General features: G+C 43.4%; 1 protein-coding gene across 4 annotated transcripts in view; it reads left to right on the top strand.

Moving 5' to 3' along the window:
- RBM6 (RNA binding motif protein 6) overlaps positions 1-8,804 on the top strand; it is a 105,618-nt gene extending 96,814 nt beyond the window's left edge. For all 4 annotated transcript variants that reach the window (XM_007168706.3, XM_057554230.1, XM_057554229.1 and 1 more), the window contains 6 exons: positions 929-1,024; positions 2,169-2,429; positions 4,243-4,317; positions 5,010-5,107; positions 7,667-7,796; positions 8,557-8,804. In XM_007168706.3, the coding sequence (XP_007168768.1) occupies positions 929-1,024; positions 2,169-2,429; positions 4,243-4,317; positions 5,010-5,107; positions 7,667-7,796; positions 8,557-8,682 (786 nt within the window). In that variant the 3' untranslated portion in view covers positions 8,683-8,804. The remainder of the gene's footprint in view (positions 1-928; positions 1,025-2,168; positions 2,430-4,242; positions 4,318-5,009; positions 5,108-7,666; positions 7,797-8,556) is intronic.
- The last annotated feature ends 5,023 nt before the right edge of the window (positions 8,805-13,827 follow it).

Below are 13,827 nucleotides of genomic sequence, written 5' to 3'. Positions count from 1 at the left end.
CACAACTACTGAGCCTGCGCGTCTGGAGCCTGTGCTCCCAAGAGAGGCCGTGATAGTGAGAGGCCCGTGCACCGCGATGAAGAGTGGCCCCCACTTGCCACAACTAGAGAAAGCCCTCGCACAGAAACGAAGACCCAACACAGCCAAAAATAAATAAATAAATTAATTAATTAATTAAAAAACAAAAAACTTTAAAGTTATACTGGCTTAATATGTGGGGTTTTTTTTGTTTTCTTTATAAATGTATTTATTTAATTTGTTTATTTTCGGCTGTGTTGGGTCTTCATTGCTGCGTGCAGGCTTTCTCTAGTTGCGGCGAGCGGGGGCTTCTCTTCGTTGCAGTGCGCGGGCTTCTCATTGCAGTGGCTTCTTTCGTTGTGGAGCACGGGCACGCAGGCTTCAGTAGTTGCGGCACGCGGGCTCAGTAGTTGTGGCTCGTGGGCTCTAGAACACAGGCTCAGTAGTTGTGGCGCATGGGCTTAGTTGCTCCGCGGCATATGGGATCTTCCCGGACCAGGGATCAAACCCATGTCCCCTGCATTGGCAGGCGGATTCTCAACCACTGCGCCACCAGGGAAGCCCCTGGCTTAATATTTGGATTCTGCTTTTGCCACTTATTCTTTCTAACCATATTCTCAATCATTTGTAAAATGAACATATTAATGTCTATTTAGAAGGATTATAGTAAAGGCTGAAGGAGATAATGTATATAAATGCATCACCTGGTGCCTGACATATAGTAATCACTCAATATATACTAAATGTGATGTTTTTTAAGTTTTTTTTTTTTAATTTTGGAATCATTATAGTAACATTACAGATACTTCACAAATTAAGAGGTTTGGAAAATCAGACTCATTTCAACAGGGTTAACTCTAAGCCCAGCTTTTATAAATATCATATAAAAATTATCTGGGATTTTTATCAGTTTCAGGAAAATGCCAGTGAGGGGACACCTCCCCCAGAAGATGTCTTTAAGAAGCCTCTGCCTCCCACTGTGAAGAAGGAAGAGAGTCCTCCACCAGTAAGGCTAAGCTGATGCACTGGGCTAGGGCTGGGGCTGGTTCCGAATGGGAAAGGAAGTTCAAAGGTTGATGCCTCACTTTGGTGTTGGTCCTTTAGCTCTCTGTGTCTCACAGACAAGGACTCTTCTTGAGTATGAGCATGAGGTAAATTTTCCTGTCTGCTAATAGGGGTATTGATGGAGAATCAGAGGCAGTTATCTGTCCTCTTTCCCTCTGCCTTGTGACATTCCCACCAGACTGGCCCTTTTTAAGTTAGAATCTCGGTCTTGTTAATTCTTCTCTTCTAAATGACCAAGGAAACCCATTTTCCTGGCCCCGATGTTTCCTACCTTTTGGTGCTGCATGAGAATCTCATAGGTGTCGAGTGCATGCATGGTCATTTTTATAGTTTGCCTGCCGGAGTGAACAATGCTAACATTGGTACCCATTTTTTAGATGCCTTTAAGTGATAGTGCCAATCTAATCACAAGTTATTTTGATTAAATATAAATATATAGCAATAGAGACCCTCTGTTTGTTTTTATTTTGATTGATCATATGCCAATGATCATGCATCATTATTTAACATTTCCTACAAGCTACTGATAAATGCTTTTTGCCTGCTCTACATTATTGATTCAGTTCACTGTAACATCTATCCTAACCATGCCTTTGTCTTTACCTTACTCAGGAACTGGATCTGTCTACCTGGGTGTTTATCCTTCAGTTGCTTTTAGTCCATCTCCTAAATCTCTTTTGCTCTAGGAGTTACTGTAGCCTTGATGAAAGTTATCTTTCCTTTTCTCCATGGGTTACAGTGACTTGGAGGTGGTTGCTATCTCTGCCTCTTCAAAAGTAACTTGTAACTTTTAAACTCTCCCTGTGGTCTCTGTCAGTTTCCCTTTCTCTTCCTTCTCATCACTGTTCTGTTGCTAGAGTCACTTCTAAGGGAAACTTTCTGGCTTATCTCAGTGGACAAGGAGAAAAGTCAAGCTCGAGCCATGTTGCTTCCATCTGGGAAATGAGCAACATGGTCAGTGGGCCTATTCTGAACCCAGTTCATTATTCAAACTAAAAGAAATGAGATGCCCATATCAGAATATCCAGAAAACAGGCCCCAAATATAGGTTGAGTTTGTGTTAATCCCTGGCCTTCTCCTACCAGCCTAAAGTGGTAAACCCACTGATCGGCCTCCTGGGTGAATATGGAGGAGACAGTGACTATGAGGAGGAAGAGGAGGAGGAGCAGACCCCTCCTCCACAGCCCCGCACAGCACAGCCCCAGCAGCGGGAGGAGCTGACCAAGAAGGAGAATGAAGAAGACAAACTCACTGACTGGAATAAACTGGCTTGTCTGCTCTGCAGAAGGCAGTTTCCCAATAAAGAAGTTCTGATCAAACACCAGCAGCTTTCAGACCTGCACAAGGTATTAGGGGAAGGGCCCTGACCTTTCGAACTTTTGACTCTTTATCACTGTTGAGCATTACAGTGACTAAAGAAGCTTATGCTGTCCTCCTCAGCCTGTATCTTCCCCAACTCCTCTAATTAAATCAGTTTAATTCAAAAATGAGTTGCTGGGACTTCCCTGTGGTCCAGTGGTTAAGACTTCGCCTTCCACCACAGGGGGCCCAGGTTCGATCCCTGGTTGGGCAACTAAGATCCCACATGCCATAAAGTGCGGCCACAAAAAAAAAAAAGACAAAAATGAGTTGTTTCTCCACCTTTTGTTCATGAGTTGCTCTGCATTAAGACGGTGCCCACCTTCAAAAAACTTCAGAGTGTAGACCCAAGGCAAGCAGCATGGCTGGGGCTGGGGCACCAAACATGGAAGCTGTGCTGAAGACAGGAGGAGAAGGGGTCGTGGAAAAGGAAACTCACCTGCTGGGTTTCTCATCTTAGCTCTACCATTAACCTAACAGTTGGACTTCAGATAAGGCCCTTTTCTTCTTTGATACTTGGTGGCTTCACCTGTATCACTTCCATCTAGCTCTGACAGTGTGCGGTTTTCCCCAAGGGTGAGTCACATTCTGCCATCTCTTCATGTAGTGAGTTATTGCTGTAAGCCATGGCACAACAACTATTCTTGGGGTGTTAAACTGACATACATTGGTCCTCCCTTGCAGTCTTCTCATTTATATGTACTGGCCAAGGAGCCAAATTCTGGACAAGTAAAGCCCCTAGATGGACTCGTGTTCTCAGTATAAAGTAATTTCTTTCACACTCCTTTTCTAGCTGATGTTGCTAGAGCACATGAGGGGATTAGATTTAGACTTTCTCTCAATATAAAACCCAAAGTCTTAATGTAGCTAAAAGCTGAGAAGCTCTGCTTTGATGATAGGCACACCTCTTCTTCCAGCTGCCTCTGTTGATGCTCTGCAAAGTTTCTAGGATTCTGAGAGGCTCCTTCTGACAATCCCTGCAACAGACTACCTCCCAAGTTCCTTTGACCTTCTGGAATTCTGAGTCATCAGACAACACATTTAAAATTCAGCTCTCTTATGAAAGTGCTAGTAAATTGCTAAAGAGATTAAAAAGTTGTTGTCAGGAAAGAGGAGCCAGAGGTCTGATGAATCCACAAACTGAACTAGCCCTGGGACAGTGGAACGTGGACTATAGCACTTTTCCTTTCCTTGCAGTAATCCAATGCAAAGAATCTCCTCTCTGTACAAGAGCTGCTCTGGACACCTTAAGTTTCTTATATATGCCAGAGGGAGCCACGCTTGAGGAGTGTAGGACCCTCAAGGAGTACAGGACTCTCAGAGCAGTCTGTTCTTTTGTGACCTTGGAGTTCCTTTTCCTGTTTCTCTGTGGGCTTGAATAGTGCCCACAGAGAATAGTGTCTGAGGATGGCAGGTGGTAGTGGTGGTAGGCAGAGCATGTGGGCCTTTGGTTTTCTTCACTGGTGTAGTCAGATTCCCCTCTCCCATTTTTACCTTAGGTAAAGAGATATAAACCAGATTTGTGTCTTCTACACTTTGGAGAGAACTAGGATAAAATTCTGTCTTGTGCCACAACATGTAACTAATCTATGTGACAAGCCAGTGTTAGAACCTGGGTTCCCATTGGCGAGGCTAACGCAAGACCAGTTAGGGATTGTTGCTTGCATGGTGCAGTGATCACTTGGGAGAGTTGGTCAGTGGAAGGAGCTACAGTCCTAGAGCAGCTATCAGGAAAGACCTAGAGCATTTCTAGGACCACTTGTTTTAGACCTACACTCATAGAACTCCGTCTCTTCTCAGCAAAACCTGGAAATCCATCGGAAGATAAAACAGTCTGAGCAGGAGCTAGCCTATCTGGAGAGGAGAGAACGGGAGGTAAGATTTGGTGACTTGTTACTCCCTTGACCCCAACTCTTTTTGCTTTCTGGTGTAGCATTTGTAGGCTGTGCTGAAGATAAAGAACGAAGAAGCCCCAAAAGATGGTGTATACATTTCTCAAAACTCATCAAACTACATTAAAGTGGGTGCATTTTATAGTTTATAAATTATACCTTAATAAAGTTGGTTTTTTTAAAGGTGGTGTTCGGGTCTCTGGGTAGGTGAAATAACATTCCTCTTTCCTGCCCAGCTTTTAAAATCAATGAAGGAGTGTTGGATAGGGCTGCGGAAATAGCATCTTTTACTGTTAAAGGCCAAGTTGGAGGAAGTAGCTTAGTGTGAGAGCCAAATGGACTTGCTATCTAGACCAATTAGGCAGACTCACTTACCCAGCTACAGGCTTCACCGGCCCATGACAGGTCTTATGTGATGGTTAAGAATCCACCTGTGGAGGCATATTGGAGAGCACCTCCTCCTCAGAAGAGGAAAAGATAGCCTCTTCTTCCCAAATTTACCAGTTAGAGAAGCCACTATTTCCTCAAGAAGAATGTTTAAAGGAATGAGAGATTCCAGGAGTTACCAGTTGAATCCCTTCACATTAGAAGAAATATCGGGGATAAAGTGAAGCTTTCACACTCTCCCGCCCCCTCAGATGGGAGTCTCAGATCTGTTCTTCTGCTTACCAACAGGGAAGGTTTAAAGAAAGAGGAAATGATCGCAGGGAAAAACTCCAATCTTTTGATTCTCCAGAAAGGAAACGAATTAAATCCTCCAGGGAAACTGACAGGTAAGCTAGAAACTCTTCACTCAGCCTAGGTCTAAAGCCTAGTGATGAAACCATCACTTTCTCCAACATGCTGCCTTTTTCTCTATCGGGGAGAGAGGTTATCGGGAGCAGGTTCTGTCTGAACTCTTGAGCATGAAGTTCACCCCAGCCTTTTTACCACCTGTCTTAACACGGAATATGTACGTTTGCATGTAAGAATCACTGGCTGCTTAGCTGCTCAAAACCAGGACTGGAGTGGCTATAGTTGGGAACCCTTTCTCTCCTCATCAGTAATGCTGTACCTCCGTATTAGCCTGATAAGAACGTCACACGCTTGGACTTTTTTCTCTAGGGAACCTCCATTCTCACACATTAGATGCTGAATAAGTGGTTGGCTGCTGATAGAGATATATGATCTCTAGCTTCCTGTGCTTGTTTCTGGTCAGAGAGCTCCCAAGTCGTGAGTCCAGAGTTATACAGAATTTGCTGATAGCCCACTATGTACAGATACTGCACCAAGGGCAAGGAATATTCATGTGGACAAGACACGTATTATCCTTGACTGTCTGAACAGAGAATAGGAAGGCTTAGGTGATACTTTGTCTTGTAGGGCAGACACAGAAATCCGGTGGAGAAGGGGAGGGCATTTCAATTGGAGGGAACTGCATGCTTCATGGATGAAAGAGAGAGAGGTCATGATGCATTTGAGAAGTTGTAAGTAGCTTGATGGGCTGAACACTGAAGATAAGTGCTTGAGTGACAAGGAGATGAGGCTGGCTCAACAGACACAGTCCCGTTCGTGAAGTTCATGCTCCTTGAACGCCTTGCTAAGACTTTGTCTTAGGGCAGTGGGAGGTTATGAAATGATTTTAAGCAGGGTATTGATCTAGTGAAACTTGAACAAGTCTCTACATTGGTAAGCCAAAGAACTAGTAGCCAGGGTAGAGTATGCCTGTGGGGAAAGGGGAGATGATTGATGGAGAAAGGCCCCTAAGAAGTCTAGATGGGGTCTGGGGCTCTGGCATTCCAACTTATTTGTTCACAGCCCTCAATAAGAGATTATTTTGAATCATGGCCCAGAATATGTGTGTGTGTGTAAATAACTGAAAAAGAAATCTTCATGAAAAATACTTCCTTACTGTGCATTAAACACTGGTATTTTTATTTTAGTCTATTCTATTCGCATTTGTAAGAAGTGCTAAGTTGGGACCACTTAATCAATGTAGCATCCCATTGGGTCATTCTCTGCAATTTGAAATACGCTGAACGATGACAAAACTGAAGGAGTTAGCCAGGAGGAGGAAGAGCACCTTAGCCCTGAGTCAGTTGGGTGTAGCTGGGTGTAGAAGGAGATGCCTCTCTATTTTCAGCACCCATCACACCACATTCTACTGGCTCTCCTCCTTCTAAGTCTTCTCTCCTGCTCCTCTTCCTTTTCTGGGTAATTCCGGATATTCTCCAGGACTCTGCCCTCAGTTTTCCTTTATTCTTGCTCCTTCATCCTCTTGACTTGGACTGCCTATGGTACCCAAGGCTTTAGCCACCACTCACAGGCTAACAAGTCCTATGGCTCCATCTCAAGTCATTTCTGTTTTCTGAGCTCAAAATCATTATTTCTGTTTACCTTCTGGGCATATCCTCTTGGCCACTTCTCAGCCTCCTCACACTAAACAATTACTCAATATTATATTCCACATTATTCTCTAGTCCAGTCCTGCTAAACCTGCTGTATTCCTATTTCAGAGTAGTAACATCATCGCATCATGGTCTACCTGGTCTGTCCCAATCTCCCTCCTTTATCCTCTGTATCGTTAGTGGCCAAATCCATAATTAAGCCTTGCCCCAATTCCTAGCTCACCTCCAAACTGGACTGCTTACTCTCCATCTTTGCTCTTCAGTCTTCTGTCCATTCTCTACCCTACCACCAAAATGACCTTTATAAACAGAAATCTCCTAAAATTAGCCTTTTTGTGAACATATACCTTGCCTAAAGGGAGGTCTGGGCTCTAGAGATTCTTTGCCTGAAGTATGAAGTACAGAGTCATGATTTAGCATGATGTTCAAGGCTTTTCACAGTCTGGCTCAAGCAGCCTTTTGTCAGTTCCTGCCACTCTTCTTCTGGACAAATTGTATTCTTTCACTTCTCCTTGCTTGTGTCCTCCTTTCCTCCCATGCTTTTTCTAGCTCATAAGCTCCTCATTTGTTAAGACCCAGTTCAGGTATACCCTCCTGTTAGAATTCCTCCTTTTTGGTGATGCCCCTTCAGGTTTGTGTTCCCTGTTCGTGTTTCCATAGTAGATATATACTGTTGCTACATCCATGACTGAGCTCTTCAATGTGCTGTAAGCATCTGTTGACATATTATCCTTCTCACATCCTTCCCCATGAACAGGGTCAGGTCTTGGTCATCTCTGTATCCCCAGGACAAAGCCGGTTTCATAGATAGCAGGCACTCAAAGATACTGTTTAATATTCTTAAGAGGCGGCAAATTTGAATCAAGAGGACAGAGGTGTTTATTGGGCTCACAAGCATGTCACTTTGAAAGTGCTGGTGTCTAAGTATATATGCTTCTTTTGCAGTGATCGTAAGCCCGTTGGTAAAGAAAGCATCGACAATAGCAGCAAAGGAGGCTGTGTCCAACAGGCCACTGGCTGGAGGAAGGGGGCAGGCCTCGGATATGGCCATCCTGGATTGGCTTCAGCAGAGGAGGTGAAATGGTTTCCATCTTGTTAGGGGTGGCATGAACCTGGCATGTACTTAGTTTCCTCTCATTCTGTGGCCCAGAGCTATGTCCTTGCCTATTAGCTGGGCTTTCACCACTGCTGGCAAAGAACGTGAGAGCTGAGAAGCCTGTCAGTCTTGATACTGGGTTGTAGCTAGGCATGCTAGGCTCTTTGCTGTTTGATTGGCGATGGGAAGGGGAGAGAGAATTTGGAATGGGGCTGATTTCACTCTTACACAGAGTAAGACATGGGGCAGTGTGGGAATCAGGCAGTTTGAGATTGAAGAATCATTTGGTGAAAAGAACCAGGGAACCAGCAATAAAAGGTACAAAGGCATCTCAGAGAGGAATTGTCGTTAGAGGTCTTTGATGGCTAAAATTTGAGGAGCATGAAGTTAGTCCTGGGTCCCATGAAGGGCCTCACCCCTCATGTTTAAGGAAAAGAAGAGAAGATAGAAAAGGTGATAAGAGGGATCCCTGTCCATTTTGTGTTGTCTTAGTCCCTGTCTGAAAATGCCACATATAGGAGATTGGCTTCTCACATTTCTGGTGTTGAATCCTGTATCCTGAAATCATGGCATCGCCACTCTCCTTATTCATCTTGAGTGTTTGTTTATTAATTAAGCATTCTTTAAAAATTCTCCTATATCCTTCTCCTTGCTAGTCCAGAAATGCTTATAGTGAAAGACCAGCCCTGAGGCTAATTAATTCATAGAGCCCACTTCATTGTTTGTCTTTGTTTTACAGACTGAAAGCCGGATGAGGGGTCCCAATGTGGGAGCTCCAGGAAGAACCAACAAGAGACAGTCCAATGAGACTTACCGAGACGCTGTGCGAAGAGTCATGTTTGCTCGGTATAAAGAACTCGATTAAAGAGTGGAGACAAGTCCCACAGGACACAGCCTCCCTCTTGTTTTGTTTGTCCCGTCTCTCCTTTTGTTTTGTTACTGTTCTTGCTGCTAGAACTTTTTTAAATAAACTTTTTTTCAATGTGACTTCTTTTGGTGGTTAAATTTTTCTCCCATGGGTGGGGGGGTGGGGCTAATGGTAGGAGGAAGAGAGTCCCTTGGTGTGGGTCCATTTGAGGTGACGCTGAAATGGCAACAAGGGCTGTAGTGAGCCCTGGAACAGTGCCTGCTATCAGTGTGAGTGGACTGGTTGCAGTGACCTTTGAACTCTGGCTTGTATGAATACTGTCAGATATTTAAAAATTATTTTCATAATCAGTGAAAATAGGATCACTCATTATTGTAACTGCTAAGGCTGAACATATTTCCATATGTTGGTTTACTAGTCATTAGACCTTCAGAAGTCCTCTTCTGACTTTGTTGGGGGACGGGGGGGGAGGCAGTGTTGTGTGACAGCTCATTTTCTGAGTGTCTGCTGGGTGTTCACTGCTTCACACATTGTGGTCGTCACAGCAAGTTGGCATAATAAGAATTACCACTTCTCTCCAGCCACTGCCCCAGCTTTTCCTTTCCTCCATGGCTAGAACTCTCCAAAGAGATGTCTGCCCTCTTTCACATCTTTATTGCCCACCATATCACTCATACCATTTCACAGAATTTGCTTCAAAAGTGAGTTTTTTGTGTGTTTTTAATTCTTTGTAATTAAAAGGACTGCTATATCCTATGCACCTATTAAAACTTTAAAAAATAATTTCTCAAGGGAACATATGGTACTAAGAATTGCACTTTTCAGGTATCGCAGGGGAAGAATGTTTCTCAGAACTGCATGTTTCGAAGAACATCTTGATTGTATAAGGTGGGGGTTTGTAAACTTTTCTGTAAAGAGCCAGAGAATCAATATTTTAGACTTCATATTATAGGTCATATGATCTCTGTTGCAACTACTCAGCTCTTTTGTAGTAAGAAAGCAGCCACAGGCAATACACAAGTGATTTTGGCTGTGGTCCAATAAAACTTTATTTACAAAAACAGGTCACAGGCCAGAATTGGCCCAGGGGTGGTGGGTTTTCCCAACCCTTGGTCTAACGACATAGTCTGGATACATAAGGCAGGACCAAGGAGGGTTTTGTAAAAATTGAGTGGGGGTATTGGCATTTTGGAGAGGATGAGCAGTGAGGGGTGGGAGAGGTAAGGAGAGGTGGGAGTATACCAAGGAGAAAACATTTCTAGCAACAGGAATGGTAAATGTGAATTTAAATTGTTTGTCATGCTGTGTCCAAATATAATCCCTTTCTCTTAATCTTTAATATATCTTTTTGCCCCTCCAAAAAAGGAAAACAGGAGTACATTGGCTTAGGGATCAAAAGCCCCTAGTTCTGGGCCTTGCTACCACTAGTGCAGCATTTTAGAAGATGGGCTACTTGGATCTTTCAGCCCCAGACAGATACACTCCAAGAGCCCTTCTGGTCTAACTGATGGTCTGCAGGCGCATCTATGGTGTGTCCAATTACTCTCTGTCTGACCTTCACTGAATAGGTCAAAACATTTTTTGGAAGTTTCCAAGTTTGTCCTGAACTGGTCAGACTAGGTTTTCCTCCTAACTTTGTGTCACCCTGTTTGGCCTAACCTGAGCTGTGAAACATATCCAATGCTTCAGTATTGAAGATCCTGTAGAGGCTACTTGGTTGACGCAGGTTATTGGCTGCCCAGCAGTAGCATCATCAAGTTATTAAGTGATCATTGAATGTTTTGAAAGCCTACTTTACTTGTCACTGGGGCTTATAGCAAGATCAGTGTGGGTCTCTATGACCATGGGACTCAGTCCTCTGGGGAAGATGGACGTTGCACAATTTCTGATGTGACGAGAGATGCAAGGGAGAAGTATAGCAAGCTACTGGGATGGTATGACATGGACTTAATTCTCATTTGGTGGCAGCAGCATCTTCTCTGATGTGTTTAAACTCAGACCTCCGGACTAGTTTAGGCCACTGCCTAGTTTTGTTTTGGTTTGTCTTCTGGTTTTATTTTGCCACTTTAGTGGAGATTTTATGGTTGGAAATAAGGTCTAAAGTATTTCATACATTTTCAAAGCAGTACTTTGGGTATTGTATGATACTCGGAATGGGTGTGAAAAGTGTGTCACCCTAAGATGTCCCTAGGAGGTTCCCTGAGGCCTCTGATCAGAATGCCAGCTACATAAGGGCAGAGATCTTGGGTAATTTTCTTCACTACTATATCCCTAGGGCCTGGCCCAGGGCCTAACACAGTTGGCACCCAATAAATGAGTGAATAATGCTGAACTCATAGGTCTATGGTAAATACTTGTTGCATTAAGTTGTTTTTTTTTTTTAATATTTTATTTATTTATTTATTTATTTATTTATGGCTGCGTTGGGTCCTCGTCTCTGTGTGAGGGCCTTCTCCAGTTGCAGCAAGTGGGGGCCACTCCTCATCGCGGCGCGCGGGCCTCTCACTATCGCGGCCTCTCCCACTGCGGAGCACAGGCTCCAGACGCGCAGGCTCAGCAATTGTGGCTCACGGGCCCAGTCGCTCCGCGGCATGTGGGACCCTCCCAGACCAGGGCCCGAACCCATGTCCCCCGCACCAGCAGGCAGACTCTCAACCACTGCGCCACCAGGGAAGCCCTGCATTAAGTTTTGATTGCATATCTCTCTCAGTTTAAGCCCATCTCTGACAAATTATTTTGGTTTCTTGGTATAGGCAAGAGTTCTCACATAAGTCTTTTTTTTTCCCCCCCCCACATGAGCCTTTTTACTAATTCTAAAGCAGTAGTTCCCAGCCTGGGACCAAAACATGTGAACTAGTTTTTTTTCTTTTGTCAAGTGGTGAGAAATTAAGAAAAAGAAAAAGACCTAAGATCGTTTCATTAAGAGAACTTTTTTTTTCCCCATCAAAAAAGTAGTAAAGGCAAACTTAAAAGGACTGTCTTCTATTCTATATTGAACATCTGTGCTTTCTTGAAAACAAAAAACCAACTCATTCTGTTGTCTTTGTTTTCCTTAATTAGCCAGGAACTTGTTAAACTTTTCCAGAGTCACATCAGCTGCCAGACAGGCCTTTGGGGGCACAGCTCTGGAACTCAACAGGGTAGTGTCCACAAAGAAGGTCAGCTACCAGAGAATTTTGAGGATGGCATTTCGCTCTGGTGGAATCCATCTTTTTTTCTAGACACCTCCTTCAAGTATTTAAGAATGATTTTGTACCATTTATGAACAGCTATATAGCTTTTATGGCTGGTGACAAGCCTAGCCCAGCAGGCACCTCAGGGATGCTCAGAAGTGCTTGTTTAACTGCTTTGGAAATGAGCAGACTTCTAGTGACCATTAAGTCTAGCAAGTTCTGGGTTCTCGGCATCTGCATTATCCATTGCAGGGTTTGCAATGACCCATCTATATTTAAGTTTTAAATATCATTAAACTAATATTGGAGTTCTGAGGGTCACATACATTTACTTTATTCTGATGATAAAAGTTATACATGTGTGTATATATATACATATATATGCACTCCCCCGTAAGTTGGATATTATATACAGATACATACATACATATGAAAATGTAGAAAAATATGTGTGTGTAGGTAGTCTATGGTCTGAATGCTTGTGTTCCCCCCAACCACCACCAACACCTAAACCCCAAAGGTGATGGTATTAGTAGGTGAAGCCTTTGGGAAGTGATTAGGTCATGAAGACAGAGCTGTCATAACTGGGATTAGTGCTCTTATAAAAGAGATCCCACAGAACTCCCTAGACCCTTTCACCATGTGAATATACAACAAGAAGTTTGCAGCCCGGAAGAGGGCTCTCGCCCAACCATGCTGGCACCTAGATCTTGGACTTCGCAGCCTCCGAAACTGTAAGAAAAAATTTTCTGTTGTTTACAAGCTACCCAGTCTGTGGTATTTTGTTATAGCAGCCCGAACAGACATAGGTAGGTAGATAGGAAGATAGAAATAGAGATGAGGAGAGAGAGAAACAAAAGTTACTCATTATTCTAAAATCCAGAGATTCCTACCTTTCCATCTATTGTCATGTTTTTAATTATCCAAAGAGTTTCCAGTGTCAGTCACTTAATGCCCTCGACGTAGAAGGATAAGCCATAGTTAGAACATGTTTAAAGATGCTTTTCCAAGGAAAAGATTTTCCAGTATATCTGAAGCTTCTGGTTTGAAATCTCTTTGACGTCCTTCTACTTATTCTTTTTTTTTCTTTATTTTTATTTTATTAATTTATTTTTTGGCTGCCGTTGGGTCTTAGTTTCGGCACATGGGATCTTTCATTGCGGCACGTGGGTTTTCTCTCTCTAGTTCTGGCGTGCGGGCTCCAGGGCACGTGGGCTCTGTAGTTTGGGGCACATGGGCTCTAGTTGAGGCACGCGAGCTCAATCTGGCATGCGGGCTTAGTTACCCTGTGGCATGTGGGACCTTAGTTCCCTGACCAGGGAACGAACCCACATCCCCTGCATTGGAAGGTGGATTCTTTACCACTGGACCACCAGGGAAGTCCCCCTTCTACTTATTCTTAAAAGATTTCTTTTTATCCAGAAAGAAAAGAGTATAAGTGTGGTTTTCCACATCTAATATCTTCCTCTGCCTTGTCATGGTCTAATTATTCAATCTGTATATGTGACCTGAAAAATCAGTTCCACTAAATCTATATCTATAAATAATGCCAGTGGGCAAGTTATGCAAACTGGATACATAGAAATACCACCATTTGACTGATGAGTGAGGGTCCAAAATATCTCTCTCTGAATTGCTGAAGGATCCCTGGTTCTTTTTGCCACAAATATTGCACTTTTAGCTTTGGTAGTAGATTCATTTGTTCATTCAACAAATATTTACTGAGTGCATACCATGTGCCTGGCAGCAGTAGAGGCACTGGGGATATAGTAGTGAACTAAACAGACAAAAGTCCCTCCCCTTCTGGAGTTTACATTCTAGTGAATGAGGGCGTGGACTCAAACTTACTAGTTCAAATCCCAGTTCCACCACTATAGTTTGGAACCTATAGTGCGACATTTTAGTGTGACCTACTGTCTCTCTAAAACAAGGACAGTGATAATAGCTTTAACTAAGTGAACGGCAGTTG

Source organism: Balaenoptera acutorostrata, chromosome 10 (genome assembly GCF_949987535.1).
Source record: "Balaenoptera acutorostrata chromosome 10, mBalAcu1.1, whole genome shotgun sequence".
Lineage (NCBI taxonomy): Eukaryota > Metazoa > Chordata > Mammalia > Artiodactyla > Balaenopteridae > Balaenoptera > Balaenoptera acutorostrata.
The sequence above is the reverse complement of the archived record's forward strand: the minus strand, read 5'-3'. Positions and strand labels throughout refer to the sequence as shown.